General features: G+C 42.5%; 1 protein-coding gene across 6 annotated transcripts in view; it reads right to left on the bottom strand.

Annotated features, from left to right (window-relative positions):
- Window positions 1-27,465, bottom strand: part of phldb1b (pleckstrin homology-like domain, family B, member 1b) — a 132,510-nt gene that overhangs the window by 71,461 nt on the left and 33,584 nt on the right. For 4 of the 6 annotated variants that reach the window (XM_069676685.1, XM_069676683.1, XM_069676684.1 and 1 more), the window contains exons 1-4: window positions 25,783-25,847; window positions 23,025-23,129; window positions 19,133-19,256; window positions 17,541-17,711 (exon numbers count right to left, since the gene is read on the bottom strand). In XM_069676685.1, coding sequence (XP_069532786.1) covers window positions 17,541-17,711; window positions 19,133-19,256; window positions 23,025-23,129; window positions 25,783-25,818 — 436 coding nt within the window. In that variant the 5' untranslated portion in view covers window positions 25,819-25,847. Of the gene's footprint in view, window positions 1-13,152; window positions 13,185-17,540; window positions 17,712-19,132; window positions 19,257-23,024; window positions 23,130-25,782; window positions 25,848-27,465 lie in introns of those variants that run through there. The other 2 variants (XM_069676682.1, XM_069676686.1) reach the window with 2 other exon arrangements.

Consider the following 27,465-nt stretch of genomic DNA (forward strand, 5'->3'; position numbering starts at 1 on the left):
CACTTGGGGTTGAAACACATACATACATGTACATCAAACTCTAAACTGCAAAGTAAGAAGGATATTGTGGACTAGAGTTTCTGACTTAACGATCACAAACAAAGAAGCTCTATAAAGAACAGACAGGAGCTCCACACATCTTATCTCAACTGTCTTTGGTTTATGGGAACAGCGCCTGTTTCGTCTCCACCCTAACAACGGGGGTTTTTCCCACCTTATCTCCAGCACTGAACAGATCTGCTGCACACAAACCGTCCTCATCAGACCAGCCGGGCGTGGGCGAGTCATGAGAGCAGAGAGATGCTGAACCTTTAACCCTGCAGAGAAATTAACCACACCTCAAAGCACTGAGAGCTTTATTTAGACTGGAGGGGCTTTAAGATGTTTGGGATGAGTCTGATTTTCCGGCGTGTCTGAATGTTGCTCAGCTCTTTAATGACTTCATCTTCATGACAACTGAAGTATCGTGATAATATCGTATCGTCGGGTCTCTGGTGATTCCCACACCTTCTAGTGATTGTACAACAAAACTCCAACACACATTCTTTCCTTTAACCTTTAAAGCCCACCAGCTCTACCCGGGTGGTCTGGGTGAACTCTGGTTTCACTTGTGAGGCCTCGTCTGTAAAGGGTCACACTCTGTACAGTAATCAGTCATCACAGGAGCTGATCGGCTGCGGGGGCAGGGAGGGTGAACCCCGGGGTGCTGGAGGTTGAGCTCCCTGGTGATCACTTTCCCCACAGCAGAGAGGGTGGTCTCTTTCATGTTTAGAAATAAAGTTTCAAAATCTGCAGCTTGATGAGAACCAGGGTTTCACTGAGGAGAGCAAGCGACCTAGTTTGGGGTAAATGAAGGACGAATGTTTCTGTTCGGTGTTTTAATGCTTGAACTGACAGTTTTTGTCCCTGAGGGTTCATAGATCTACTGAGAGCAAAGAGCTTCTTTCGTCTTCATCAGTAAGATGAGAAAGTAAGACATTGAGTGTTTTTTCACCTTGAGTTAAAGCAGCATTTAATGGGAGTTGTAGTATTCTTTAACCTAAGCCTTATTCTTTTACGTGTTTCTGGTTCTAAATGATAGGTACAATTTATTTTGGATTTTCGCCATGCAGCCAAGAAACAGGCTGTAATGGCTACAACATTATCCCTGTTGGCAAATACTTACGTATATAGACCTTTTTGTGGAGGTAAGACCCTTACAGCCGTTACATCGCTCTCTTTAAAGCCACCAGACTCCACTGACAAAAAGGTAATTTTACTTCCCAGAACGCAGGAGGTGCTGGTGTACTTCTGCCTCAATCAGTTAGTATGTTTGTGTTATTGCTTAAAGAGGGGGTGTTGTGCTGTTTCACATTTTAAGACATGTATATAATGTTACAATGTTGGATGTCCAGACTAAACGTGGGTGAAGTTTCAGATCTGTAGGTAAAAATATGTCGGAGTAATCCCCAGGCTTCTCAGCTCAGTCCGCAGGCTGCTGTGAACGGCCGGTTTCACACAGTTTTTTTCTACACGCTGCACTTTATGACGTCACAAAGTGCAGCCTCAGCAGGCTTCAGAGAGCTGGCCAATCAGAAGAAAGTGGGCTTGTAGGGGCGGGGTTTCTTAAAGGGACAGAGCTGACTGAGTCGTTTCAGGCAGAAGCTGTGTGAGAAGAATGAGTTTTTTTAATTGTAAATTATGCTAAGCTACTCCGCAGGTATCACAGACTGAAATATGAAGCTTGAAATTAGAATAATACCCCCCTCTAAAAAACGAGTTAGTTTGGAAGCAACACAACGTTTGTGAAACGAAATAACACAAACAAACCATCTGGTAATTGATTATTCCGCCACGTGGGGTAAGCAACACGAGCTGACAACCAACATGTAATGCTTCTATGGCTAACGTGTTAGCAAACAACCGCTCTTTTACTCAGGCTGCAGACACGAGCAAAACAAGAGAGGTTGTGTTTTAAGTTTGCTGGACTGTGGGGGGGGTAACTGGCTTGTTAGCTGCTAAATGCTTCACCATGTACACAAGCTAGGCTCTACCTTTGTTCATCAAGTTACACACGCCCTCACAGTCACTTGATCCACTCTTAAATTAAATATTGTGGCTTTAAAGTTTTTGGCCATCTGCTCATGAGGGTTGAAATGGAAAAAATAATTAGTAAAAGCGTTTTTCTGAGCTCACAATAAGAAGTAAAATGTATACACACTACAACACATTCCCAACATGAGAATTGATGTCTCGTCTTGGTCGTGCAATGTCTTTGCCTCCTGGTGTCTGCGGAACATTCCAGCTCTGACACAACAGCAGACATCTTGACTGCGTTATTCCAGACATCCATCACGCTGCATTAAAGTCCCCATGAAATAAAACATTTATTTTCAGCACTTTATGAGCTTGAGCGTTCGACTATTTCTCAATAACAGTGAAAGAGTCTGCAACATACTTCAAAGTCTCGTTTCTGTTAGCGTTTAGAGAGAAGTCTGTTTTCTATCTGATAGTTACCACACGGAGAACGAGGAGGCAAATTCCAGCGAAGAAAACAGTGACAGATTTTATGAAGACTGAATTTCTCTCTGTGATAGTTCTGCTTTATGTGTTGTCCATCGTTAAAGGGGCACTACTAGTTCTAGTCTGGGGAGTCGGACAGACACAGATGTAACAAAGATGAATCAGTACAGGTGAAAATATCCTGATCAGCTGCTAGAACGGGGCGAGCACTAAATAATAATGCAGGATCCTACATTACCCATGATGCAATGCAACGGCAAAGTTTATTTAATCCTTGCTGCATCCTAAATATGTCATCCCATGTCTGATTCAAATCCCACATTTAAAGTGTTGATGCAAGGTGTCAAGCTGTGCGTATTGATTTATTATTGAATCAACTATTTTGATAACTTATTGATCAGTTTGGGTCATTTTTCCATGTAATAAATGAAATGTGAATATCTTTCCTTCCTTAATGACAGTAGATTAAATATCTTTGAGTTGTGGAAAATAACATTTCAGGTCATGATGGCCTTCAGGAACACGTCAGTTAATTGAGAAGATAATCAACAGATTAATTAACGATAACAATAATCCTTAGTTACAGCTGTACAAAGTTTCCAACAGGACTATATAAAGATCCTCCTGAGCTGAATAAGATGCTGTCACAAGCCGAGTATTGACGAGCAAACGAATGAATGAAGTGTGAAGTTGTTGGATTGCCCCAAAGAGGTCTAAAAATACACTTTACTAGGACTTTAAACGCCCCTACAGACACTAACAAACAGCACGGCTCAACTTAATGTGTTAAAATCCTCTTTTATTAGCAAACAGACTTCATGTGCTTCATTAGGAAACTATTTACAGGTCTTTACTGTGTGAGGGAGTCGCTGCACTTTACTGACAGAGCTGACGGAAGTTTTCTAGATTATTTACACTATTCTTAAATCTGCTGTTATTTGTATGATTCATTCTTTAATAAAATGTTTAATAAAAGCTTCTAAACACTTCAGCATATTAAGATGTAGGTACCTCTCCAGCGGCAGTTTGGCACAAGCGTTAACAAATATGCAGACTTTCAAAATAATGTGACCAAGTTTGCGATAATAAATTTGCAGCTTCTCGTTAGACTTTCAAATAAAGCTCGTTAAGAAACACTTTTCGTTCATGAGTTTTAGGTACAAAAATGACTGACACCTGGTTTACTTTAATGATTGACTTTACCGAACTAACAAACACAAAATAACTAAAACATCTCAATTTAATAAAAAGAAGTTAAGCGTCAAAATAAAAGTCCTGGATGTTTTTGACCCATCCATCGCCCCTGAACACCACACTAAGCAGACTTTCACCTGACTTCAACGCCACATCAAATCAACATCCAGAAACAGCTCTCGTAGAACCTACAGCCTCTTATTCTGAAGCTTAGGGACACTCAGTAAGCTGCTGTATTTGAAGACTTGCAATGAAAATTGTGTTGAGTGCTAAAAAACCCAAAGACTCTTTATTTACCATCAAAAACGACTCAAAAAAGCAGCAAATCGTCGCATTAAGAGGCTGGAAAAATGATTTTTTTTATATTTTTGCTTAAAAAAATAACTATAAACCACTGATCCAATAACAAAATAGGCAATGAATTAATTTGGTCGTCTAATTGATTAATGACTTTAAAGCTGTAAACATTAGAGCACTGAAATGCATCACATTTCACTGAATTCAATCAATCAGAAACAGCTCATTAGCGCTGCTTTGGATCAGAGCTGCTGCTGCCGCCTGAATAATCAGCTCCACATCTGGCAGAACCCGGCTGGCTTTTCTCATTAAATCACACCACTATCTCCTCTTCTCCTTCTCTGTCCTCCCTCCTTCAGAAGAACCCTCTGACCCGGGAGAAGAATGCCAGGATTCCTCCAAGAAGCAGCGGTTCAGGATTATTTTCCTCCGAGGCTGAGCTCAGCAAAAACCCGCCGCTGGAGCAACTCTGAGATCAATCAGCGGCTCCACGTTCCTACAGGAAAATATGACACGCTGCCATTTTTGTAATTACAATGACGCCATGCAGGAAGGGACGGGCAGTGTTAGAGCGAGAGATTGGCTTCAGAGAGAGGACAAAGAGTGGAGGGGTGTGTGCGTGTGTGTGCTGTGAAATCCCCCCAGTTAATCAGGTAGATTGATCCTCTGACCGCTGCGTGTGTGAGAACAGTTTCCCCTCAGCACTGCAGGAACGAGCGGGCTAATCACCGCCTTCATCACACAGAGTGCACTCAGACAAGGAGCAGCGGCTCTCAGCCTCCACAGAAGCTCCAGTTTAACCCAGAAAGGATAAAATGTAAACCCAAAGATATCCTGTGAATGTGCTTCGTTAAAGAAGTCCCGGCCCATCACTCATGTTGTGTTACCAACACTTTTATCTGCGCACAGCTTCCCGGACGGCACGACTTCAAGGACACACAAAGATCATCTCTCTCTCCCCACAAGGACACAACAACCCCACTGTGTAACAACAGTGCAGTAAGTGGATTAAAGCGCGCACACCGTGATGCAAACAGGGACTGAACCAAGGAGAAAATCTATACAGAGCAAGTCAGCAACATTTTATCCTTAAAGCTGCATTATCAAGTTATACCCATTTTTGCACAGCATACACAATCGGTACACAACGTTTAATGTCAAGTAAGTGGAGAAAATAAGCTGCTTGTATTTGTTACACTTTGGTTAAATAGTTCCTGAAACTTTCAGGAGAAAAATATTTAACTTTGATCAATTTAATTATTCTTTTCATCTTTTTCAATAATCAATTATTTTTTAGTCTGTAAAATGTCAGTGATTTCTTGGTCCCAAAACCTAATGAGATTCAATTTTCAGTGATGTAAAGCTGCACAGTTTATTAATAAATCAATTAGTTGATTGACAGGAAATAATTTGGCAACCATTTCTTTAATAAATTGTCTTTTTTTATGTTCGAAAAACAAACATTTTCTGATTCCAGCTACAAAATGTGAATGTGAACTCAAATTTGGTCACAGTGGAAAAAAGTAAACATCCTAATTTGTTCCCCTCATTAAATCAGTCCGATCAATTTATTTGGACGCATTTAAACTGCAAAGCCTCCCAGTAAGCATCAACGAGTGGTAAGAGACCTCGGTTGCCGACGGTAACGAGTGCTGGACTTGAATGCAGCTGTGCTGTGTCGTGTAGGCGACTGTGATGCACTTAAACAGTCATTTTAGCTGCTGTGCGACTCTAAAACTGCTGTTAATGTGTGAATCTGGTCTGAACATAAGCGTCTCATCGCTCTGCGTAGGACGAGGTCCACTGAGCAGCTGCTTTTACCGTCATTCTAGATTTAATACATGAAATTATTCACGAGATAAACTTTCCTCATAATAAGGAGATTCTCTGTAACCCTGTGTCACATACGTCTATAATAAAAATAACGTAAAGGTGATAAATTGAAATCAGGAACATCTATTAAGACTCTTTATTTAACAGCAGCCGACAGGAGGGACGTGCGTGAAGCAGAGCGACTGTTCCTCGGGGAGCACTCAGGCCAAACAGCGTTAAGGCCAAATCTGCCCTCAGGGGTGCTGTGGCATTAAAAGGAGAAGCGCTTAGCAGTGTGTTCAACGTCTCTGAAATCTGCCATCATTTCTCTAATAACATCTCTGTGTTTTTCCCTCCGACCACATGAAATCTTTCCAGAGTGTCGGCTTAGCCTGCAGTACATTTCCCAGAAGATTAGATCAGACGAGGCAGAGGTGGTCGGAGCGAGAGCTTCACGTACTCACAGAGCGAGATCATGCTCAGTCAGAGAGTTTGTCACACTTCTCAGGAGGTGATGAAGAAATGCTGTTACATAAATACATGTTAGTGACAGTGGAGGAGCGCATCATGGCTGCTGTCTCATGTTATCCTCTCTGCACCGTCCGGCCCGTCAGACGCTGTGAAACATGTTTCATCTCCTGCACGCGTGTTCGCAGGACGGCCAGAGCATAAAATACAGGCAGTATTTCTATCGAGGCATTATTTAAGGGTCTTTTTTATACGGTTTTTGGAGTACGTTTCGCTTGGTGGCTCTCTTTTCTCCTTCTGTTCAAGTATAAAAGTTACAACCAGCCATGCCAACTCTCTAATCCTTTCTCCAAACTAACCACAAACATGAGCTGCATCAAGATTTCTGAGCACCCGAGGAGATCTTCCAGGAAAAATCCACCAGATAGGGAGGGCTGTGGAGAGCCACGAGCTGTCTTTAGTTCGAGCACAAACTTGCTTTTTGTTATTTCCTCCTCGTAAAGAGCAAAAAGCTGCCAGCAGAGATCATCTTCAGCCTGGTTCCAATCCAAAGCGTGTCTCTGTTTGGTTGAGCAGACAGGTTTGGTGCTGCCCTCAGTGACGTCTGGTTTCTCTGGTTGCAAAACAACACAGGTAATCAGAGCTTTACAGGTGAGCTTAAGACTGAGGACATCATCTTCAGCGGCAGAGACGGAAGAATAGTGGACGAAATACTGGATCGCACCAAACATGGACGAGATCTAAGCAGTTAAACTGTACAGTAGAGGTTGTTGACAGCTGGGTTACAGAAATAAAGCAAAACATTGATTTACACTAACTGCTATAGCCCCTTTCCCCGCTAACACCCGGCTTTTTGCTCTCTAGGAAAGGTTACAATCTGCATTCAGACCCGGGTCACATGACTCTGCAGTAGACCCGGGTAATTATCGCTCGGCTCCGATCGCCACTGATGGGAAACCCGTGTCGACACGCTAATCTCCGCCCCCTTTCTGGCGCGATGCTATGCTCTGTCGGTAACTTCTGCGACTCCTCGTCATCTCGGGTACAAATTCGTCCCGTCTCCGTCCGAGCAGCGCTCGAACATCGTTCCAAATTTGTTGCCGTCAAGTTTGATAAACAAACTGAATGAGTAATAGATACAATAAAGACCTAACCACCATAACACCTTCACTGGTTACTAACCCTGTCTCCGGAGCGTTTGTGACATCAGACGGTGACGCAGCAGAAAAGAGACCTACAAGTGTATACTTCACTGGCAATGGGAAAAGAGACAATCGGCATCTATAAGTGGGTCTTCTTGGATCTGAAAAACAAGTGTCAATGCGCTTGTTTTGGTGGGAAAGGGGTTAAAGTGTTGTTACAAAGTAATCTTCAATAAACACAACAAATTCACATTCATGTTCATTCAAATGCTGCTAGCAACCGCTACTGCTAACTTCAAGTGAAAATTGCAACGACTATGTTCGTCACATCTGATTGGTCAGAACAAAATAACCCCAAACAGACACGTGTGTTTTTCAGGCTCCATCTTCACTGTCTGTCAGTTACGAGATGATTGCACGCTCAGTTTCTCGTCATATTCAAACATTTTCGTGCGTCACTTGCCGATGAGGTCGGCGTGACACACAGGAAGCAATAAGCAAGAGGAGAATCATGAAGTGAGCCAGCTGACTTTTCTGTGTCAGAACAGGTTTCCTAACATGAGCCACAACAGACGACTGCTCATATCAGACCACGTTCAGCTGCAGCAGCGAACCCTCTGTGTGCGTTTAAAAGAGAAAGGGTTCAGTCTTTGTCCTGAATTGGACTTTTTATTTGAAAGAGGAAGAAGACGCTGTTTCTTCCTTTAAAAGTTACATAGTTAAACTTTAAAGTGGCTTAAAATCCCAGCCGTGAAACATCTAGAGCTTATCATGTATGCCTGAAGATATGTACAGCATCCAGTCCAGTTCGCTCGTCTACAAAAGCTCAGAGAAAAGATGCCGTTTGGTGTTTTAAAGCTTCCACTTGATACCCCGATGAGAGCACCACACCGCTGAGTTTATCTGCCTCCATAAGTCCTGACTGTGAGACTCACTGTAACACCCTGAAGCTACCAATTTATGAAGCTTTGATACACTTGGATTCACTCATCCTGTCAGGGTAAACACATTCTCCTCGCCAGCTCTGCACTCGCTGCCTAACTGTTACCTCACCATGAGGAGGAAGCTTCTGTGATTTTACTGCAAACAAAGGCGTCACCTCTAAACCAGCAGCATGGGACGTCACTAAAGCTGCAGACAAAGGGATGCCCAAAACTATGGCTGACTGTTGCTATGGAAACACGATGTTTTACAGCCCCAGGAAAGGCCAGAGAGTCAAACCCTCCAGTTAATCAACGACCGCCTTTTCTGCAGGCCGTCAAACGCAGACACACATACCAGAGGAAGATACGAGGAGGAGGAGAGGAGAGGTCAGACCCCGCACTCCCGTCATGTGGGAAGAACCGTCTGAACAAATGAAAGGTTGGAGCGAATTCTTTGGAAGAAGTGATCGTCTGTTCAAAGCCGTCTGACGTCAGCGAGACGCCACGATGGAAGATATGATGGAGGCCGCGGTTGCTCCTGGGCAGAGCGAGCTTCTGAGACGATGTTCACTGTATTCAACACCAGTGTGGGTCTTTGTCATAATTACAGGGGTCCAGGAAACAGGTTGTGCCCTTTGATTACAAACTGATTATAAAAACTACATTTGCATAGTGCATCTTGAATTGGTGCTAAATATGTCTTCTTTTACATGCTGCTCTTACTGGAGTTTGCAAAATAAACATTGAATTTACACATATAATATAAAGTACATGGACACATATTTCCCTTAGAGAACATTTTGTGAATGAAACCTTTAGGAAGTAGTATAAAGAAAGTTCAGTGGCTTAGTTAAGCGTGGGTTAGTTAAGCGTGGGTAAGTTAAGCATGGGTCAAACCAGCGCAGGACGTTTGTTATTTAACTTCCTTCTTGCTGTGTGTCATTTTAACCAAAAAGCACTCTTTTATCCCACACTTAACCAAGTAGTTTGGTGCCTAAACACAACACCACCAAGACTACTTAAAGAGGTAATCTCAAAGATTGAGCCTATGGCCCACTGATGAAAGCCTTTGCATTTGCAGTATTACAGACTGGGTGTCTGTGGCGACTTTCATGGAAAAAAAATCCCAACCGTCACCAGTTAGTGACGCGTCTCCATCAGCCAGCAGTGGTTGGTCTGCCAGAGAGGGTAGGCGGAGCTAAGCGGCTGCTTCTCCGCTCTCTGCAAGTGTTGCGAGTAAACAGTAATCTACTATGGCTGAACAAACAAAGAAAAGATGGATGACTACAGATACAACTTCAACAAGAAGTGAAAATCCAAAGAAATAGAAACAAACTCGACGCTCAGATGAAGCAAACAGTCTGAAAAGGAAAGCGACCGTCAGCCAGGAAAATCAAGAGTTACAACCGGAGCCAACCATGGACGTCACACATGCAGCACTGTCTGGATATCTGGGAAGTGCGCTCGCACAATTACCGTTTATCACAAAAGGTGCCGCCAAAGAAAACAAAACTGAAATCTTTTTTGAGTTTAGGAAAAAGGCTAAAATAAGATGTTGACTTGTTAAATATAAGACACGTGCAGCAGAAAGCCTGTGTGAACGAGACAGAGTCTCTGGCGGAGAGACTGGCTGGAAACTAAAGCTAGAAAAGACAAAAAGAAAAGGCGTCCATGAACACAAACAACATGATTGATTGATTGATTGATTGATTGATTCCTACTTTTCCCATGAAGCAACTGGTCTTTAAATAAGCTTCCTCCAGAGCTACTAGAGACATTGTGCAGCTGTTTTCACAGTGTGAGTGGTGCCTCTCCTAACGAGGACACTGACTGTCCCTTTAAAACACCTCGTCATAATCACATCCTCGCAGCATCACCTTCCTCAGACCAGCCTCAGTGTCCGGAGTCCGGTGGGTGCTCATCACAGTAACGTGTCAGAGGCTGGTCACTGCTTGTCTGAACAGATGTTCCCTCCCCCTCCTCCTCCTCCTTCCCTGTCCTCCTCCCTCCCTGTCCTCCTTTTGTCAGAACAACTGAAGCCGGTCTCCTGCTGTTAAACATGCTCCCAGAGGCAGATGGCTGCAGGCCGGAGGATGGATCAATATGAAACAGTGTGATCGACACATGGAACCCTTTATATATGAAACCAATCCGCTCAGTTACAAGTGTGTTCTTGTTGCTGTGCATGAAGTGTGTCACTTTCCTCCCTCTCTCCTTTAAAGGGTCATTCTGGTGTTTTAAAACGGACATTTCAGACACACTGAGAAGCCTTTGTTTTCATCATGTGCAGGTGCAGATCAATAGGAAGAATTGCACTGTGGGACTTTACCTAGCGTAAACTCCACACTCAGATTTATTATAATCAAAAGAAAATGGCGGAGGGTAAATACAGCAGTCCTTTATTGCCATTATCATCCTCCTGTCTTTCTGCCCTCACATTTCCTCACAAACATTATAAACTATCCATCCATTATCTACACCGCTTAACCTGTTCGGGGTCGCGGGGGGCTGGAGTTGGGTGAACACAGACGATAACATCTAACGTTCCTTTTCAGCCATAACTGAGGCAACGTTTTGGATATGTGGAGCAAAATCGAACATTAAGGCTCATAATTATTTATGTTACAGCTGATTTAAAGATGCATTAAAGAAATACGACGGAAGGTACTGGTGTGAAATCTTCTAAAAGTATCATCTGTCCACATTAAATGATGCAGGTTAACTTCCAATATAAGCCTTAGACCATTCTGTATGAGCTTTAATTTATTTCCTTTGTGCTTCTGTATGACAACGTGTATGTTTTAAAAACCATAGTGGTGAAGAAGAAGTTTAAGTAAGGTTCAGCTGGACATTTCACTTTAAGACAACATGACTGAATCATAGCTCTGAATATCAAAGAATCCATCTTTAATCAGCTTTTCTTTGCCCCAGGTGTGCATAAACACGTTATGAAGTTATTTTTAAAAAACAGAAATGTTAAATCGTCATTCACTCTTTAAAATCTAAAGTTTCCACTCTCAGCCACAGCAGGCTTCAAATCTGAGTCTTTAGTGCCTCAGACATCTTTGCTGTAATTGTAACAGACATAAAAATGTCCCCATGAGTCCCACGCAGTAGGGAAAAAGCATTTGGAAAAGAGAGCGTTGATATTTAAGTAGGTCTGTGTGTCAGCAGAAATCCTGAGTTTAGGTATCTGGGGAGAAACCAGAGCATCCTCGACCTGAATGTTTCTGCACTGCCGGGAAAATAAGGTCATCTTGCATTGTTTTACTTTGATGAAATGTATTTCTTAGGAGAAAGATTCATTCAGAAAAACTAAAGGTTACAAAACTATAACAGACAGAGAGAAGTAGGAATGAATCAGACACGGAGGCAGTTTGAGCATAAAGGCCGGCAGTGTGAACACAGCACTGGTACATCTGTATTATTCAACTAGCGTCTCATTTAGACACCCTGCCTTGACCTCGGTGTAGTCAGAGGATGTTCAGTCAAAGACTGTGTCAACAACAACACACACACAGAGCCGGCGTATGCACACCAGCTGCTGCCAGCCTCTTCCTCTCTCCCTGAGCTGAGATTTCCCCCGTTGCCCCTCACACATGTCTGACCTGTCGCTCCGGGCCCGCTGGGACCCCCACATCACATCCACAGCAGCCCTGATGACTGTTTGCAAAGGGGCTGCTCACATCCTTTCTTTACAAAGGGGTCAACTCAATGTGTCAAAGATGACAGATGATGAAGGAGTGGGGTGGAGGAGAGAAAAAAGTGGCCACACTTTTAGAGTAATGTGGTCTGGAATAAAGGAAGAAGGGTCCTGGTGTTGTTATGTCCACTCTGGGTGATTTCTGATGGACCCAGAGGCCTGTGAATAAGCATGAGCTCTATTCTATTCCAGTTACCAGCCCTGGTTAGGTCACATTGGCACCCAGGAATAGCAGTGTAACAGTAGACAGACACAGCAGGGGGTCTGGTCATGCCGGTCTGGATGGGGGGGATCTGCAGATCTGGCAGGCTTGTATATGTTTGTAGTCTATAAACAGAACTCACATGGAGGAGTTAGGACTGAGAGGACTGGGGACTGAGTGGCTACTGGAGACAGCAACGTTAGAGCAGGTGTTCATGTTGCATGTTTGGAGCGACAGACCAAACCCTGCTCAAGACACTGCCAGTTTAAAGCTCCCTTTAATTTGGCAAAAAAGTGCTTTGGTTTCAGTGTGACTTTTAGGACTTTATTATATCAGAAGTAAAATTTGAAAATTCGGCGTAAAAAATTACTCGAATTAGCTTGTTATGTAAACAAAATCATAACTTTATAAGTGCTAACACGGTTAGCATCGCCCACCGGGGGAGACTTAAGTGGACGTCAAATTGTGTGCAAGACGACAACAAAAGTAGATTTTCTTAACATATGTAATAAGTAATGTTTAGCAAATGTATGCCGAATTACTGATCACATCATGTTAATACATGGAAAGTCAAGAGTTATGTTCTATTATACGTAGTTTACAAATATGAAAGTTTAATGTTTTATTTATGAGATTTTTAGACGGTGTTTGGCGCAAGTTAGCGTACGACTTAAAATAACTCAAAAAAGGGCAACGCAATCCATTTAAAGAATGTGTAACTTGTCATTGCAATAGTGCTAATAACATGCTAGGTGTAGTCACATAAACTAGCCCAAAAAAAGCACTTGGGTCAAGTTATTCCGTCCCCAAACAGTCCGTAACTTCCATTACACTTTTCACCGGCTTCCACCAATTACAACCAAAAAAAGCAACTTTAAACCTTAAAACAAGAAAGATAAAACAACTTACTTTAACTCCAATGAATGAAACTCCTCTCTCCCTCCTCCGTTGTTTTCATCGCCTCTGCTCCTTTAAATAGAACCACGTGTTTTTCTGCCTTTCTGCGAGTTATTGAGGAACAACAGGAGCGTTTATGAGGGTTTTTGTCCCGACGCGCTTTTGTTATGATAATCCTAAAACCCCACAGACTCTAATATATGCTGCAGATATTTAAATGTTCACAAAGGGAAGCTTGTCCACTTGTTAAAACACGGATTCATCCACCGGACTGATGCGGAGCTTGGTATATCCCAGTTCATTCAAACCAGTGCGGGAGTTTACAGTCATTGTTGTCCATTGTTGTCTCCGTGCCCCACGCAGGAAAGACGCTCTCTCATACTGCTGGGAGAAAACAGCTGGCTCAGACAGGCAGTCACCTCTCAGCCCCGCAGAGAGAGAGGGAGAGAGAGGGGGGAGAGAAAGCCGAGGGGAGGAGGAGCAGGAGGAAGGAAAGAAGGTGGAGATCCTGAGTCAGAGCAATGAGAAAGAGAGAGGGAGAGAGATAAAGGGGGGAGAGGGGGGTGTCTCCAAAGAGAGAGACCACAGCAGAGGATCTTAACTGATTAATAGTATTTGAGATATTGATTATGTTAATGTCAAACTGTGATCAGAATGCAGTCTATATTGTTTTGGCAACATCAATAATGGTTAAAGCTGTAATTAAACTGAGAGCGTGCCAAGGTGTGTCTCTCTCATGTCCTAGATTTATCTCTTTATTAAAGACCAAAGGTGAAGACATAAGGAGGCTACTTAAAAGCCATAAAATGCACAAGATAAGAAGTAAATATTATGAGGAAGGCTTCAGATTATTTGCTCATTTATGTTTGATTATATATTTTTTTAATCTATTCTTAAAACGTTTCTCTTTTGGAAATCATTGACACTGACTTATTTACTTAATCTTATCGTTTTTATGGTCTTTACTTCCTGTGCATCTCATTTCATCTGCCTTGTTTGGTCCATCAGGTAGCTTCACTTTAGTATCTTTATACTCAACCTTTTTCATCCTTGTCTCAAGGTACCCATAAACATAATCTGTTTTCAGGTAGCTTAAGTGTCCGTCTTTGAGTGCTCTTTACCCTCTGTTTAACCCTTTACCGTCTGCTTTAAAGTTCCTTTTTGCATCTGTTTAGTGTACCCATAAGCAGCTGTACAAAGGACCCCAGCAGAAGATATTTAAACGTACCTTTTAGCATATGTGTTAAGGTACCTTTAAGCATCTGTTTTTAGGAACTCTTAGTCTATGTTTCAAGGCAACCTGTACCATCAGGTGCAGGTTTAACCATTGTTTTTTAGCTTCTGTTTGAAGGTACATTTTAGCGTCTCTTTAAGGTACCCTAGGATTCATGTGGTCTGCTTGTTCAGGCACAAAAACTACTTAGTTAAGTTTGTGAAACACAACATGGCCTGAGTTATGTAGAGTGCATCGCACACGTGCTGTATGTATAAATCAGTTAAGTTACCGAAGTCAGACTCTTAATGTTAACGACAAACCCTGTCATGAGCTATAACTCTTCTCACAGTTTAAATAGGTTTAGATGTTAAGCCGGAACCTGCTTGTCTTAATGTCTCCTTCAGTTGAAGTTTACATTTAGCCCCTTTTCCCTCGCTGTGTTCCCTCTGATAGGCCGAATCAAGCAGACAAACCTTTATCCCTTTAAAACATCAGCTCATCTCACTTTGAGCAAACTGGCTTAGTCTCTACACGCCCTTTCATTGTCTGGATTCTCTGCACCGGCTCTTGTGATTTTAAATCCAGGAGGATTACCTCTGAGCGCTTGTTGAGCACTTTTGCAATTTGTGACAAAGCTGACTTGTTGCTGCTTGATTTTCTTTTAACTTACATGCTGACTGCGGCCGTTTGTGTGCCGAGTACAAACATACTAGCGTCTATTCAGAGCTTCACTCCTGTATGATGCATCCTCTGAACCCTACAATAGTCCACTTGTCTTGTGGGGAACATTTACTGCCACATATTACTCATTCAATGCACATAACTGCAGGGAGTGGTGAGTAAAGTGTTGTGTAATCGACAGCGCCTGATCCATTTCCTGCTGCAAAATTAAATCTGTATCAGCCTGTTAACACCAAAAGAAGCCAAATCAGCTCCTCACAGACCCTGACAGTGAACTCTTCTTTACCCCCACACAATTCTTCAACCTGAGACCCGCTCTGGGGCTAAAGTCGGATCTGTCTGGGGTAGAGGGGGCAGTAAAAATAGCCCTGTGTCCCCGCTCAGGTTACCCAGCCAGAGTCCAGGTTGAAATACCAAAAGACAGACGGACAGACGGACGCAGTGACGTGTTCTTCTGCACATGCATGCATCACAAAGCCATGCAGGACACAGGAGACTGAGAGCGTTAAGAAAGGTACCACATTAGTCCATTTAGTTTGTACAGTTGTATAAATGAAGTGAACTCCTATCTGAGAATGAGCAATAATGAGACTACAGAGTGTGATTACCCAGCAGCAGGGAGGGAAGTGAACATCCTCTGAGCGCTGTGAGTAATGATGAGTATCGTCACTGTTCTCGTCTGAGCCTCTGATGTAAACTTCTTTGAATGTCCGTGACTAAACTGAAACAGTTTTAACAGATTGACTTCCTCTCTGATTCACTAAAGCAGCACTTTACAGGATTAAGATGCACGTTTGTCAGCTCAAACTGAAAACCAGACAGAGATCCAACCCACTCAGAGCAAACCTGCAGACCAAGCTTTGGAGTTACGACACTGGAGCAGGTTTGATATGACTTACCCACAGTGTCTCTACAGTGTCAGGGTCGTCAGGGGCTAGAGCCTATCTCAGCTGTCATTGGGCGAGAGGCGCCAGTCAATCACAGGGCTGACACATAGAGACAGACTCTCACATTCACACCTACGTTCAATTTTAGAGTCACCAATGAACCTAACGAGCATGTCTTTGGACTGTGGGAGGAAGTACCTGGAGGGAACCCACACGTGCACGGGAGAGAACATGCAAACTCCACACAGAAATCCCCACTGCATCCGAACCGGGATTCAAACCAGGAACCTTCTAGCTGTGAGTGCAGCGCCCTCGGTCCAGAATTCTGGGTTTAAATGGGGATTTATTGGGGTGCTGGTTTAGCTCAGTTGAGCAGGCGCCCCGTGTAGAGAGGCTACAGTCTTCATCACACTGATCGCAGGTTCGACTCCTGGTCTGCCAATCATTTGGTACCTGTCTTATTTACTGTGAGTAAAATGTTGACAGAAGGAGCGCCGGTTTAGCTCAGACGGTAGAGCAGGCGGTTTGACTCCACCTCACGGCCCTTTGGTGCATGTTATACCCTTCTCTTTCTCGTCCACATCTCGTGTCAATCTCCGATAAAGGCAAAAAATATGTTGAGGGAAATATCACACATTTTTAAACTTAATCCCCAACCATAAAAACAAGAAAAGGACGAAACACAGGTCAATCAAAGATTCATACTCCTCGTTTTTATGTTCTGGTTTTAAAACAGAAAAACTAAAAAGGGCCTTTTTAAAAAAGTTCAGAGGATGCTGTAGACGAGGTTTCATTTTCCACACAGACACATTACAGGGTGTCAAACAGCACTAAAAGCAGCACATGTTGGGGAAATGTAGAGTTAACATTTTGCTTCATGTTTGTAATATTTGCAGGTTATTCCCTGACTTCAGAGACAAATCACTTGACTTCTTTGTGTGCAGCACAACAGATCCATTCAGTTACATAATCATGTGACTTCCTACTTTGTGTTATTAGTAACTGCTAACCCTTGCTCTTGCTTCCCTACATGCCTTATATAAAACCAATCCCTCTTTAAAACACCGCCCCTGGGGATCATTTTAGTAAAACGTCCAATAAGATCCACCCAGGCTGCAGCAGATTGAAAATCAATTCCTCCCTCCTCCTGGTTACTTCAATACCTGCATGCCTGAGCACGGCGGAGCTCGCTCTGTTAACTCATTAACACAGGAACCTCAGGCTGTTCTTCAATCGATGGCTATTTAAAAGCACAGACTGTGCTTTTTACTGAACAGACCTGCTGCCTCCTGGTGCTGCGTTTTCATTGACCAGAGAGCTGATGGAGCGATTTTACAGTAACGGAGGTAACACACCCGAGCGGGCAGGTGGAATTACAGCTGAGTTTAACAGAAAAAAATGGATTTCCATTTCCTCCGCTGTAGAACAAACATTACAGGAAACCAATGACCAGACGTGAAAGCATCGTTGGTTTCCTGTAATGTTCCACAGCGGAGGAAATCCATAAAAACAAGATGCAGTTTTGTGATTTACTTTAAGTGTTACAGAAACGGAGAAACAGAACCCTCCAGTTCAGCAGAGTGCATTATGGGTCAGATGTGTGAGCTGATTCCTACCTTGCGACAAGCGTACGGGCTTTGCGACCTGCAGGCCGTCGATTGCGCAGAGGTTCCCACAGGGGTGCAGCGTAATGACCCCTGACCTGTTCTCTATGAAGCAGTGCTGGGTGGCAACCCCGGGGCCCTGGATGCTGATGTCCGTGGGACCATGACCCAGTGTGGTGCGGCCTGGAGGGGAAGGAAGACGGGTTCAAATGTCATCTGATGTGGGGCAGTAAGTGTGGTTCATGTCTAGTAATATAAACAATGTGGTTGATTACATACAGGACATATTGTGATCACTACTATACCGTTTACAGGGGTACTTGACTCAAAGACAGATTCATGTATGAATTATTAACATTAAAAACATAAAACATGAGTAGATTTTAGTAGATAAAACATTAGAAAATTTGCATGAGGACCCCATCAGGTCTGGTGAGTAGTTTATATTGGTTAGTAGTTGTAGCAGCAGGACTGTTTGCGTTCAGAAGTGTAAGTGTTAGTGTTACCTTTGAATAAAAGCATTTATCACATGCAGTTTTAGCCAGAAATAGCCTATTACATTGGCGATGTGTTACCTGAGAGGCAAAACCCTGGGTACGTAAGTATGTACAGCACTTGTGAAAGCCGCAGACTGCATGTTATGAATGTAGTAACTGTTTTTCACACCGGTTTTGTGTCTACTGCAGAGTCATTTGCCCCGGGTCTGAATGCCGATTGTAACCTTTTCCACTACGCAAAAAAGCCGGGTGTTAGCGGGTTTTTTACCACTGGGAAAAGGGCTAAAGATATGAGCTAACGCTAGCCTAGCTTAGGTTGCATGGCACATTCGTAATTCACAATAACTTTGATATTAATTTGGATGCTAATTTTGGCTAGCTTAAAACAGGCTTTAAACAACATTAATATGAAAAAAGAAAAGTTGGCTCAGGGAGTCTTTTAGAACAACCAGTGGAGTCGCCCCCTGCTGGCCATTAGAATAAAATAAAATATGCAGGTTAAAGGGACTTCCTTTTTTGCTCCACTTTTAAACCCAGAGGCTATATCCACTACTCATATTTCCTGTTGTTATTTAAGCCCGTTACAGTAATAGTTGAAGTGCAGAAAAATATAGCAGGCAAGTGTGACAGACAAACACTTTCACACACACACACTGACTCACACACATTATCCTTGCCTGGACAGACTCTCTGCAGAGGAATCCCCCTGCATACCAGCCTGAGGAGGCACAGACAGAAACAGGAAGGACAGCAGACACACAGGCACTGACAGACAGACAGACAGACAGACAGACAGAACAAAGGTCACCAGACAGAAAAAACACCATGAACTGCCTACAGCTCGAACAAAGACACAGACAAGGACGAAACAAAGTTATAGAGGTGATAGCAGGGTCGGGTCAACAGAGATATCAGTGTGTGTGTGGCTGTTTATAAAAGGCATAACATGTATTTAATTCCCCTAATATAAACTGACGATAAAAAAGCCAATTAGGCAATAAAGTCTTGGCAATTCAACCAGTAACTCCAAAATGGGTGTGACTTGTAACACTGACATCACTCGTTGCCTCTGCGTCATGTTGTGTGTGTTGGTGTGACTCCACCCACCCTCAGGCAGCGGCAGCAGCGTGATGGCTGTACTCAGACGTCCACTTCCCAGGCTGACCAGGTGGGGGCGCTCTGCCTGGAACTTCAGCCCCTTTCCAGTCTCAATTAAGTCCAAAGGTGTGCTCTAAAGGAGGTAAAAGGTCGGAAAAGAAGGTGAGCAATTTGGTCTCGACAGATGAGCTTGTTTTAACAACAGATAGGCCTTTTGTACGGAAGCCCTGAAAGGCAAGACAAATTCAGTGGTTCTTTTTTCTATTGTTGTTGTTGTAATACTCATTTTGGCCACAAGAGGCAGAAGTAGATTAACTCGTGTTCTAAATAAGAATGAAAGCATTCATGTTTTCATTTGCACGCACTCAACAAGGCACATTATTGTGTGTGAGAAACTTATGTAACATTACTGTCGTGTCTTTCTTTTGGCTACAAATATGTTTTATTCCTATTTCGTGGTGCTCTACCGCCTCTTGTGGCCAAAAGGAGTATCTCAACCTAAGTGATTTTTTTTTTTCACCTGACAGACTTTTCACTCACAGGTAAAACAGAGGCAAACAACAATGAAGGAATTTAGAGAGATAACCATAATGGCTTGTTTTCTACCTGTTCTTAAGTCACAAACAGAAGACGAGAAGATTTACTGAGAGGTAGAAAACAATCGTCAGAATCTTAAAGACCCCCTCCAGTGAAAATCCAGTGTTTAACCTTGTAAACATCTCCATGTGGTGTTCTTCATGTGCTACAAGACATATCAGGGACAACATCGGCAGTCATCTCCATGGCTGGGCCTGTCTGCTTTTAAACTGCAGTGTACCAAGGACAGGCTGAACAACACGTTTTCAGATTGGCAGGTTTGAGACGTCACAAACCTAAGGAGCCAATCCTGTTAATGGACGGGGTGACGCTATGCATATCATTATGTGTAACCTATGGCAACTACTTTGGCGATGCGCGAGCCAGCTGTAACCGTCATCGCAATTTGTGCAAACTCAACCTAACGTTACTTCTACTAATCACTAAATTTCAAGCTAGCTAAGTTTCAACAAGTTGCCACTAAACGGTTGCTTGCTTCTTGTGGCTTCTGTACTTTTCCCTTTATTATTTTATCAGAAAGAAATTCAACATTTATGAACCACTACTACAAAATATAAATGTGACAGGTAGAAATCTTAAAATGTTTTTAAATCAACAAAATGTTATGGCCAAAATAACATAGTGCATAGTTGTATTTGTTCAGCATAAACAGGAGATATCAAGCAATAACAGTCCTCACAGAAAACATTGTGTAAAGGTGTACAATTGTATGGAAGCCCTAAGCGAACATGCATCAATTCTTTTCAGGAGTATATTTTAGCCCAAAAAGAGGTTCATTGCCACAAGTGACATCTCCACAAAGTCAGCCCCACTTTGCAGACACGGCAGCAGACAGAATGTAATCCACACCTCTGGATGTAAAGAGGTCACATGCTCCGTCTCCATTAACACAGCTATGTCCGGGCTGTAAAAGACACCCTGTGCATTGGACCTATTCAGCATAATTTCCTGTCCATTAGCCGAACTAAGTGGTCGTGCATGACACAACAAATGTGAGAATGGAGCATCACAGGGCGGATGGGTCACAGGGGGGAGATGACATCCATGTTTTCTGTTTTACTGCTTCACTAATGCAGCTAACGCACAGAGAGAGGTACATACTGCAATTAAAGGAGGAGAAGAAGAGTTCTGCGGTTGTGTGCATATTCCTCCACACACTGATAGAAGTGCATGTGTGTGTCTCCTCCATCTCCCCCCTCTCCACCTCCTAGCTCTGCCTGAAGCACCACCATGTGCTCTCCTCCGCTCAGCAAAGAGGGGGGAGGGATGTCACCTTTGCAAAGGCACTCTGCAACAAAGAGACATGAAGCTCCTGCAGGGCGTTCAGCGAGGTAACTTGTGGTGAGAACTTTTCAGCTCAGCGACGCCCGAATACAAAGACGATCCTGCTTTTTAGTCCTCGTCCTGTTACTTAATTTCACCCGTAGAGGAGGTGAGCTCTGCAGGGAAGCTTTTGAATGACCTCTGATGGCTGTTGAGTCACTCACAGGCATGAATTTGCATCTCAACGCCCCGCTACCACTCTGCATCTTTTTGTCCCACTGTGGAGCCCTTACTTTTCTTATTTACAACCTGTGTGCGTTCATTGACTCAGCCTCTCGGATGGTTAGGTGGCCGTGTGTGTCCTAAGAGGATTAACTGATTGTAGTGGTGCTGTCGGTGGAGTGGGGTCAAGCCTAAGCGGATTGCACAGATAGAGACAGACTGGGAGGTTTACTGGGAGTGATGGGAGGAGAGTAGAGGGGAGGGGCCGGCGGGGGCAACACTGCAGGATTCATAGAGCATCATCTGCTGTGTGCTGCTGCTCCCATGTGGTGTGTGCAATGTAATGTAATGCACAGCTCTGGATCTGCATGCATAGAGGATACTAAATGTCTTTTATGTCTTCTAAACCCATGTTTTTGCTCATATTTAACTTTTTCTCGCTTTAGCATTTTGCATCCTTACTGTGTTTAGTGTTCTTTTTTCTTAGGTCTTGACCTCATTGCTGCACACAGTCAAAGTACGTCCACTGTTTAATTTTTGGTTTTGGCACTGACAGGTTTATATTGTTATGTTAAGACAGAAAGGATCCCTACAGAGATAGACCCTTTTTAATTCAGGTAAGATGCTTTTTTTAACCAGAAAAGGCCTCTCTCTTCAAAGCCACCAGACTCCATTGACAAAAACCTTAATTTTACGTTGCAGAACGCAGGAGTTGCTGGTCTACTTCTGCTTTGAAAGGTTAGTTTGTTTGAATTATTGAGTGACTTCGGTGTTTAAAATGGTTATTTTGGATCTAACACAAGATTTTTGGAACACAAAATAACACAAACAAAGACAGAGGTAGACCAGCAACTTCCATGTACCATGGCGCAAAATTCTCTCTTTTTGTAAATGGAGTCTGGTGGCTTTAAAGAGAGCGATGTAACAGCTGTTTCTGGTTACAAAAAGCATCTTCGTCTTTAACAAACAGGTCTATCTCTGTAGGGATCCTTTCTGTGATGTTGTCAGGCACTTAGATAAAACTCTGAGCAAAAAAAAATCCCTTTTAGTGGACTCCCGTTTCCTCGCACTATCTGCAGATTGTCCCAGTTTCCTTACAGGAACCACTAAAGTTTAATCTCATCCTGTGTTAGCTTCTATTTCTCGTTCCCTTCAACTCCCATACATGCACAAAAACAAAACCTCACACACTCACAAAGCCCTGCCTTTAATGCCTGATAGGATTGTCAGAGCCAGCAGGTGGGAATCACGGACAGCCAATCTCTGTCTCTGTCTAATTACTGACTGTGCTGAAGATTCCTGCTTTACAACACGCTAACATATGCTGCCAGGACGCGGCCCAGCTGTGCTGCCTGACCTGACCGGTTCAGCCTCAAACTCTGTATACGTCATCTGTGGAGGGTTTCAGAGCCAAAAATGTGCCAGAGCAGCCGCTGTGGTGACATTTCACATCAATGGACGCAGTTATCAGGAGAAGAGAGCGCTCACTGTGTGTGTGAGAAGGTCCATGCTGGAAACATGCAACAAAAGTGACACACTGACGGCTAATGACTCTGTTTTTCTGTGATGGAGGCCAAGCTGAGAACAATAAGGCCCATGGTTCTCTCTGTAGTAGCTTAACCACCCAAAGTACAACAAAGTTTTACTCCCAGGATTGTTAAATGTATCAAAAAGTGTTTTTGTGAAACTCCTTCACATCTTAATTTACATCCTGGTCCCAGCAGTGGAAACACACAAGTTTTGACTCATTCCCTTTTCCCCCTCTCCCTCCACGTCTCCTTTCCCATCCTCCCCCTCACAAAAACATACACAAACTCACCTGTAACACCTGGTGTGTTTGCCGTCCACACTCCGGCATGATGTTCCTGTTCAGGCGGTCCATGTCCACTGAGCTGTCCACGGCTGCCTGCGACACATGAAGATCCTGAGGGAGGAAATGAGGACATCATTATCAGCCACAGAGTGAGTAACTAAAGTCGTCATTGGTGACTTCATCGCAGTGTGTTGTGTTCTCATGATCTAATATGGATACATCTGAATAAAGTGGAAGAACTTCAAAAACCACACTTATTTCACAATATTCTTGAGGATATGTCATCCTGTCATTCCCCCTCTACAATCTGCATACACACTCATGTGTTATGGTCTTATTCATGATGTCATCACAAACACACAAGACTGCCACATCAATAAACCTTTTTAGCTGAGGTAAGATCTTTTTTTGACAAGAAACAGCCATTACATCACTGTCTTCAAAGCCACCAGACCCCATTAACAAAAACAGTGATTTTACCTCACTGAACACAGGAGTTACTGGTCTGCTTCTGCCTCAAACGCTTAGTCTGTTTGTGTTACTGTGCATTACAAAAATATTATGTTGGTTCCTAACTCACCATCTAAAACACCAAAGTCACACAATTACTTAAACAAAGTAACTGATCAAGGCAGATAAAGACCATTGATTTCTTTGTTCTTCGTGGTAAAATGTATGTTTTTTTGAATGGAGTTTGGTGGTTTTGAAGAAGACGATGTAACAGCTGTTTCTGGTTCAGTAAAAAGCACCTTGTCTCTTTAGGGAACTATAAGATGACTTTTAATCATCTAATATGAAAACATCTTTATGAAATAAGAATTTAAAAAATGTCTCACGCTCCAACATTTTGAAATGATCTTCCTTCCTGCCTACACGCTAATGTGTTATGGTCTTATTCATGCTGTCATCACAAACACACAAGATTGCCACATAATTGGCCTTTTTTGTTGAGGCAAGATCCCTTTTTGACAAGAAATAGCCGTTAAATCTCTTTCCTTAACTATGCCAGACTCCATTAACAAAAACAATGATTTTAACCTTGCAGAACACAGGAGTTGCTGATCTACTTCTGCCTCAATTGGTTGTTTTGTTTGTGTTATTGTGTGTTACAAAATATTGTGTTGGCTCTAAACTCACCATATAAAACACCAGAGTCCCACATAAGTATGAACTAACTAACCCATCAAGGCAAAGGTAGACCTGCAACTCCAGTGTTTTACAAGGTAAAATGACCATTTTTGTCACTGGAGTCTGGTGGGTTTGAAGAAAGTGATTTAACGGCTGTTTCTGGTTCTCTAAAAAGAATCTTACACTTAAAAAAAAAAGGTTTATCTTTGTAGGAAACTTTTAAAAAATCTTCTTGTGGTCTAATATCAAAACATTTGATTAGAGTTTAAAAGCTTTAAATGTCTCAAACTAGCACTTTTTTCCAATAATTGAATAACATGTATTTAGTGGCATTCCTCCTCCACAATCTGCCACACTAACGTGTTTATTTTTGATTTATGTCATCACAAACACACAAGATTGCCACAGAGATAGACCTTTTTTTAGCCTCAAACAGCCATTAAATCTCTTTCCTTAACTATGCCAGACTTCATTAACAAAAGCAGTAATTTTACCTCGCAGAACACAGGAGTTACTGATCTACTTCTGCCTCAGTTGGTAAGTCTGTTTGTGTTATTGTGTGTTAAAAAATTATGTGTTGGTTATGAACCATATAAAACACCCAAGTCCCACATAAGTACAAACAAACTAACCATCAAGGCAAAGGTAGACCTGCAACTCCAGTGTTTTACAGGGTAAAATTAGTGGAATTGCCAATGGAGTCTGGTGGCTTCAAAGAGAGCGATTTAACGGCTGTTTTTGGTTTCGTAAAAAGCATGACAGTATCTCTGTCGAGGAACTTTTACATAACCTTCACATTATCTAAAATGGAAACGTCTGAATGAAGTGTAAGAGCTTAGAAAAAGTCTCCAAGTGGCACTTTTCACACAGTGTCAGAAAATGTCATAATATTTAGCGGGATTCCCCCTCCACAGCCTCCCCGCACACCAACGTGTCAAGGTTTGATTCATGCTGTCAGCACAATCACACACAACAGATGGTGGACAGCGTTTAGCAACACACTCAGAGGAAGTAACACACACACACACACACACATGAACACACACACATTTAAATCTCTTGGTAGATGACGCGTTCACTGGAAATCTGCCACCTTGGCAGCGCTGTTGTCTCTCAGTGTCTATGAAAACACAAAATTCCTCCCTTCTTACTCAGTTATTTCTGGGTATTTCCATCCAGTCAGCAGAACAAACACCTATATATATATTCTAGGTCTAAATTAGTACACGTGTTAAATGTGAGAAAACACTTTTGCAGTCATTATATGAGACGTGAGGAGCTTGAAAGGTTAGAAAACACATCATTATAGTAATCACAGAGAGTACACCCGGAGTCATTTGCACGCTTTAAATGTTTTTCAGCAGGAATGAAAAATATGTTTCTGATGTTCTCTGCCTGCAGGATAACAAAACTCTGCTGCTAAATCCTCATATTAACTCCTCTGACAGAGTCGGCCTCGGGAAAACCTCAGACTGAAAACCACAAAACAGCCAGAAAACATAAATAAATGTTGAGAGAAACGCTTTTCATGCAATTAGAAAGTCTTTTCTGGGGCATAAAAATGATGACTACAGGCTTTCTCCTCCTCATGCTGCATGCACAGTGAATTTCACCTGTCTCTATGTATAATATTTACCTTCCTCCAGTTGTCCAGTAAATGCACAGCCTCCATGGCGATAAAAAGCAGCTCCGGCTACTCACTCAATCCTATCAGTGTGAACTTGATTGAACGAGACACCTCTAACAGTGATTTCTTCAGCGCTGCTTCTGTCCATGAAACACAGATTGTCTCTTTGTCCTGATCTCAGTCCTTTTGTCTGAAGCCACCGGTGCAGTTTCCTCCTCAAACCAGCATTCAGGGTCTGGACCTGTTGCTGCTTGCTCCACTAAACTAAGATCTACATTCCTGACTGGCAGGCTGCCCCAAAGTCCCAGATAACAGAGACATGTGTGCGTGTGCGTGTGTGAGTGTGTGTGTAAGCTGTGATCAAAAGAGAGAAGGAGAAGAAAAGAGGAAGGGAGGAAGAGAGAGTGATGACTGAAGGGGTTTGTTAACATAAGGTCAGAAATAAAGTGGTGAACGAGTTAGAGAAGGAGATAAAGAAGATCAAATATGAATAGTATATAAAATATAATATACTGTGCAAACACGCTGCAAAGATCCAAGAGAAAAGTCCTAAGTGGACATACATCCATACATTTTATCGACTCCGTTTTCCCATGATAATGAATTTATTTCCGGTTGTTTTCTGGAGATCTCGACTTTGTTATCTCAAGATAACAAAGTTGGTTTTCTCGTGATAACGGGATCATTTTCTGTTGATCTAGAAAACAGAACAGGCTGCTCACTGTGATATTACAGAGCAGGACATGCCATGCTGCCATTGGCCACACTGATGAGGTATGTTCAGCCTGTTTCTATGTTTGTTTTGTGCTTTTGCAGCTCTGGGGATACGAGTTATGATCATGTGATGTTATCTCGAAATAACGAGATAAATAAGTCTCCAGAAAACAACCAGAAATTACTCATTATGGAGTAAATAAAATGTATGGATGCATGTCCACTTAGGGCTTCCGTACAATATGGAAATTTTGTTTTGTTCCTTTAAGTTATTTTTCAGGAGTTTATTTTAGCCAATCAACCATCTGAGAAAAAAAAAGACGTTCATTGCTACATGTGTCCTAAATGAACTATAGAGCAAATGAAACATAGATGCTTGTCTGCTTAGGGCTTCCGTAAAAAATCCATACAAAAGTCAGAGATGTCAGAGACTGAAAAAATAAAACAACATTTACAGCAAACACGCTGCAAATATATAAATGATGCAAAGTCCAAACAAGCAAACGAACACAGAAGAAATGCAAAAGAAAAACGCTGCAAATCCAGGCTTAAGAATGAAAGTGCTCCAGGCCTGAAGGGGGCGCCACAGGGGACAGGATTTTGGTGAAACGTATTTTATGGAGAAAATAATAAACAAAGATGATTTTGACGAGGACGAGGTTAGTGCAGTCTTTTTTATCTGCAGCAAATTTCAATTGTTTCATTTGTTTTAGACTTTGGACATTTCTGAATTTGCAGCCACAGAAATGTTTTTCACCATTGCAGTGGATTTGCCTCGTCGGCCATCATTATACAGTGGCTAACAAACTTTTCAGCTGGGTACCCTTCAGCTCGTTTTCTTCATTTTCATCTTTTAAAATCAGAAGTGTCTTCCTGCCAACGTAAACGCCACAAACAGCAGCAAATCATTGTGATAGTGGACACTTTATGGCAGTTAAGGATTGCATTGAGATATATAAAAAATGGTCTATCAAACTG

The sequence above is a fragment of the Semicossyphus pulcher genome, unplaced genomic scaffold (genome assembly GCF_022749685.1).
Source record: "Semicossyphus pulcher isolate SPU_LCO1_2020_fin unplaced genomic scaffold, fSemPul1.0.p SCAF_26, whole genome shotgun sequence".
NCBI classification, from domain to species: Eukaryota; Metazoa; Chordata; class Actinopteri; order Labriformes; family Labridae; genus Semicossyphus; species Semicossyphus pulcher.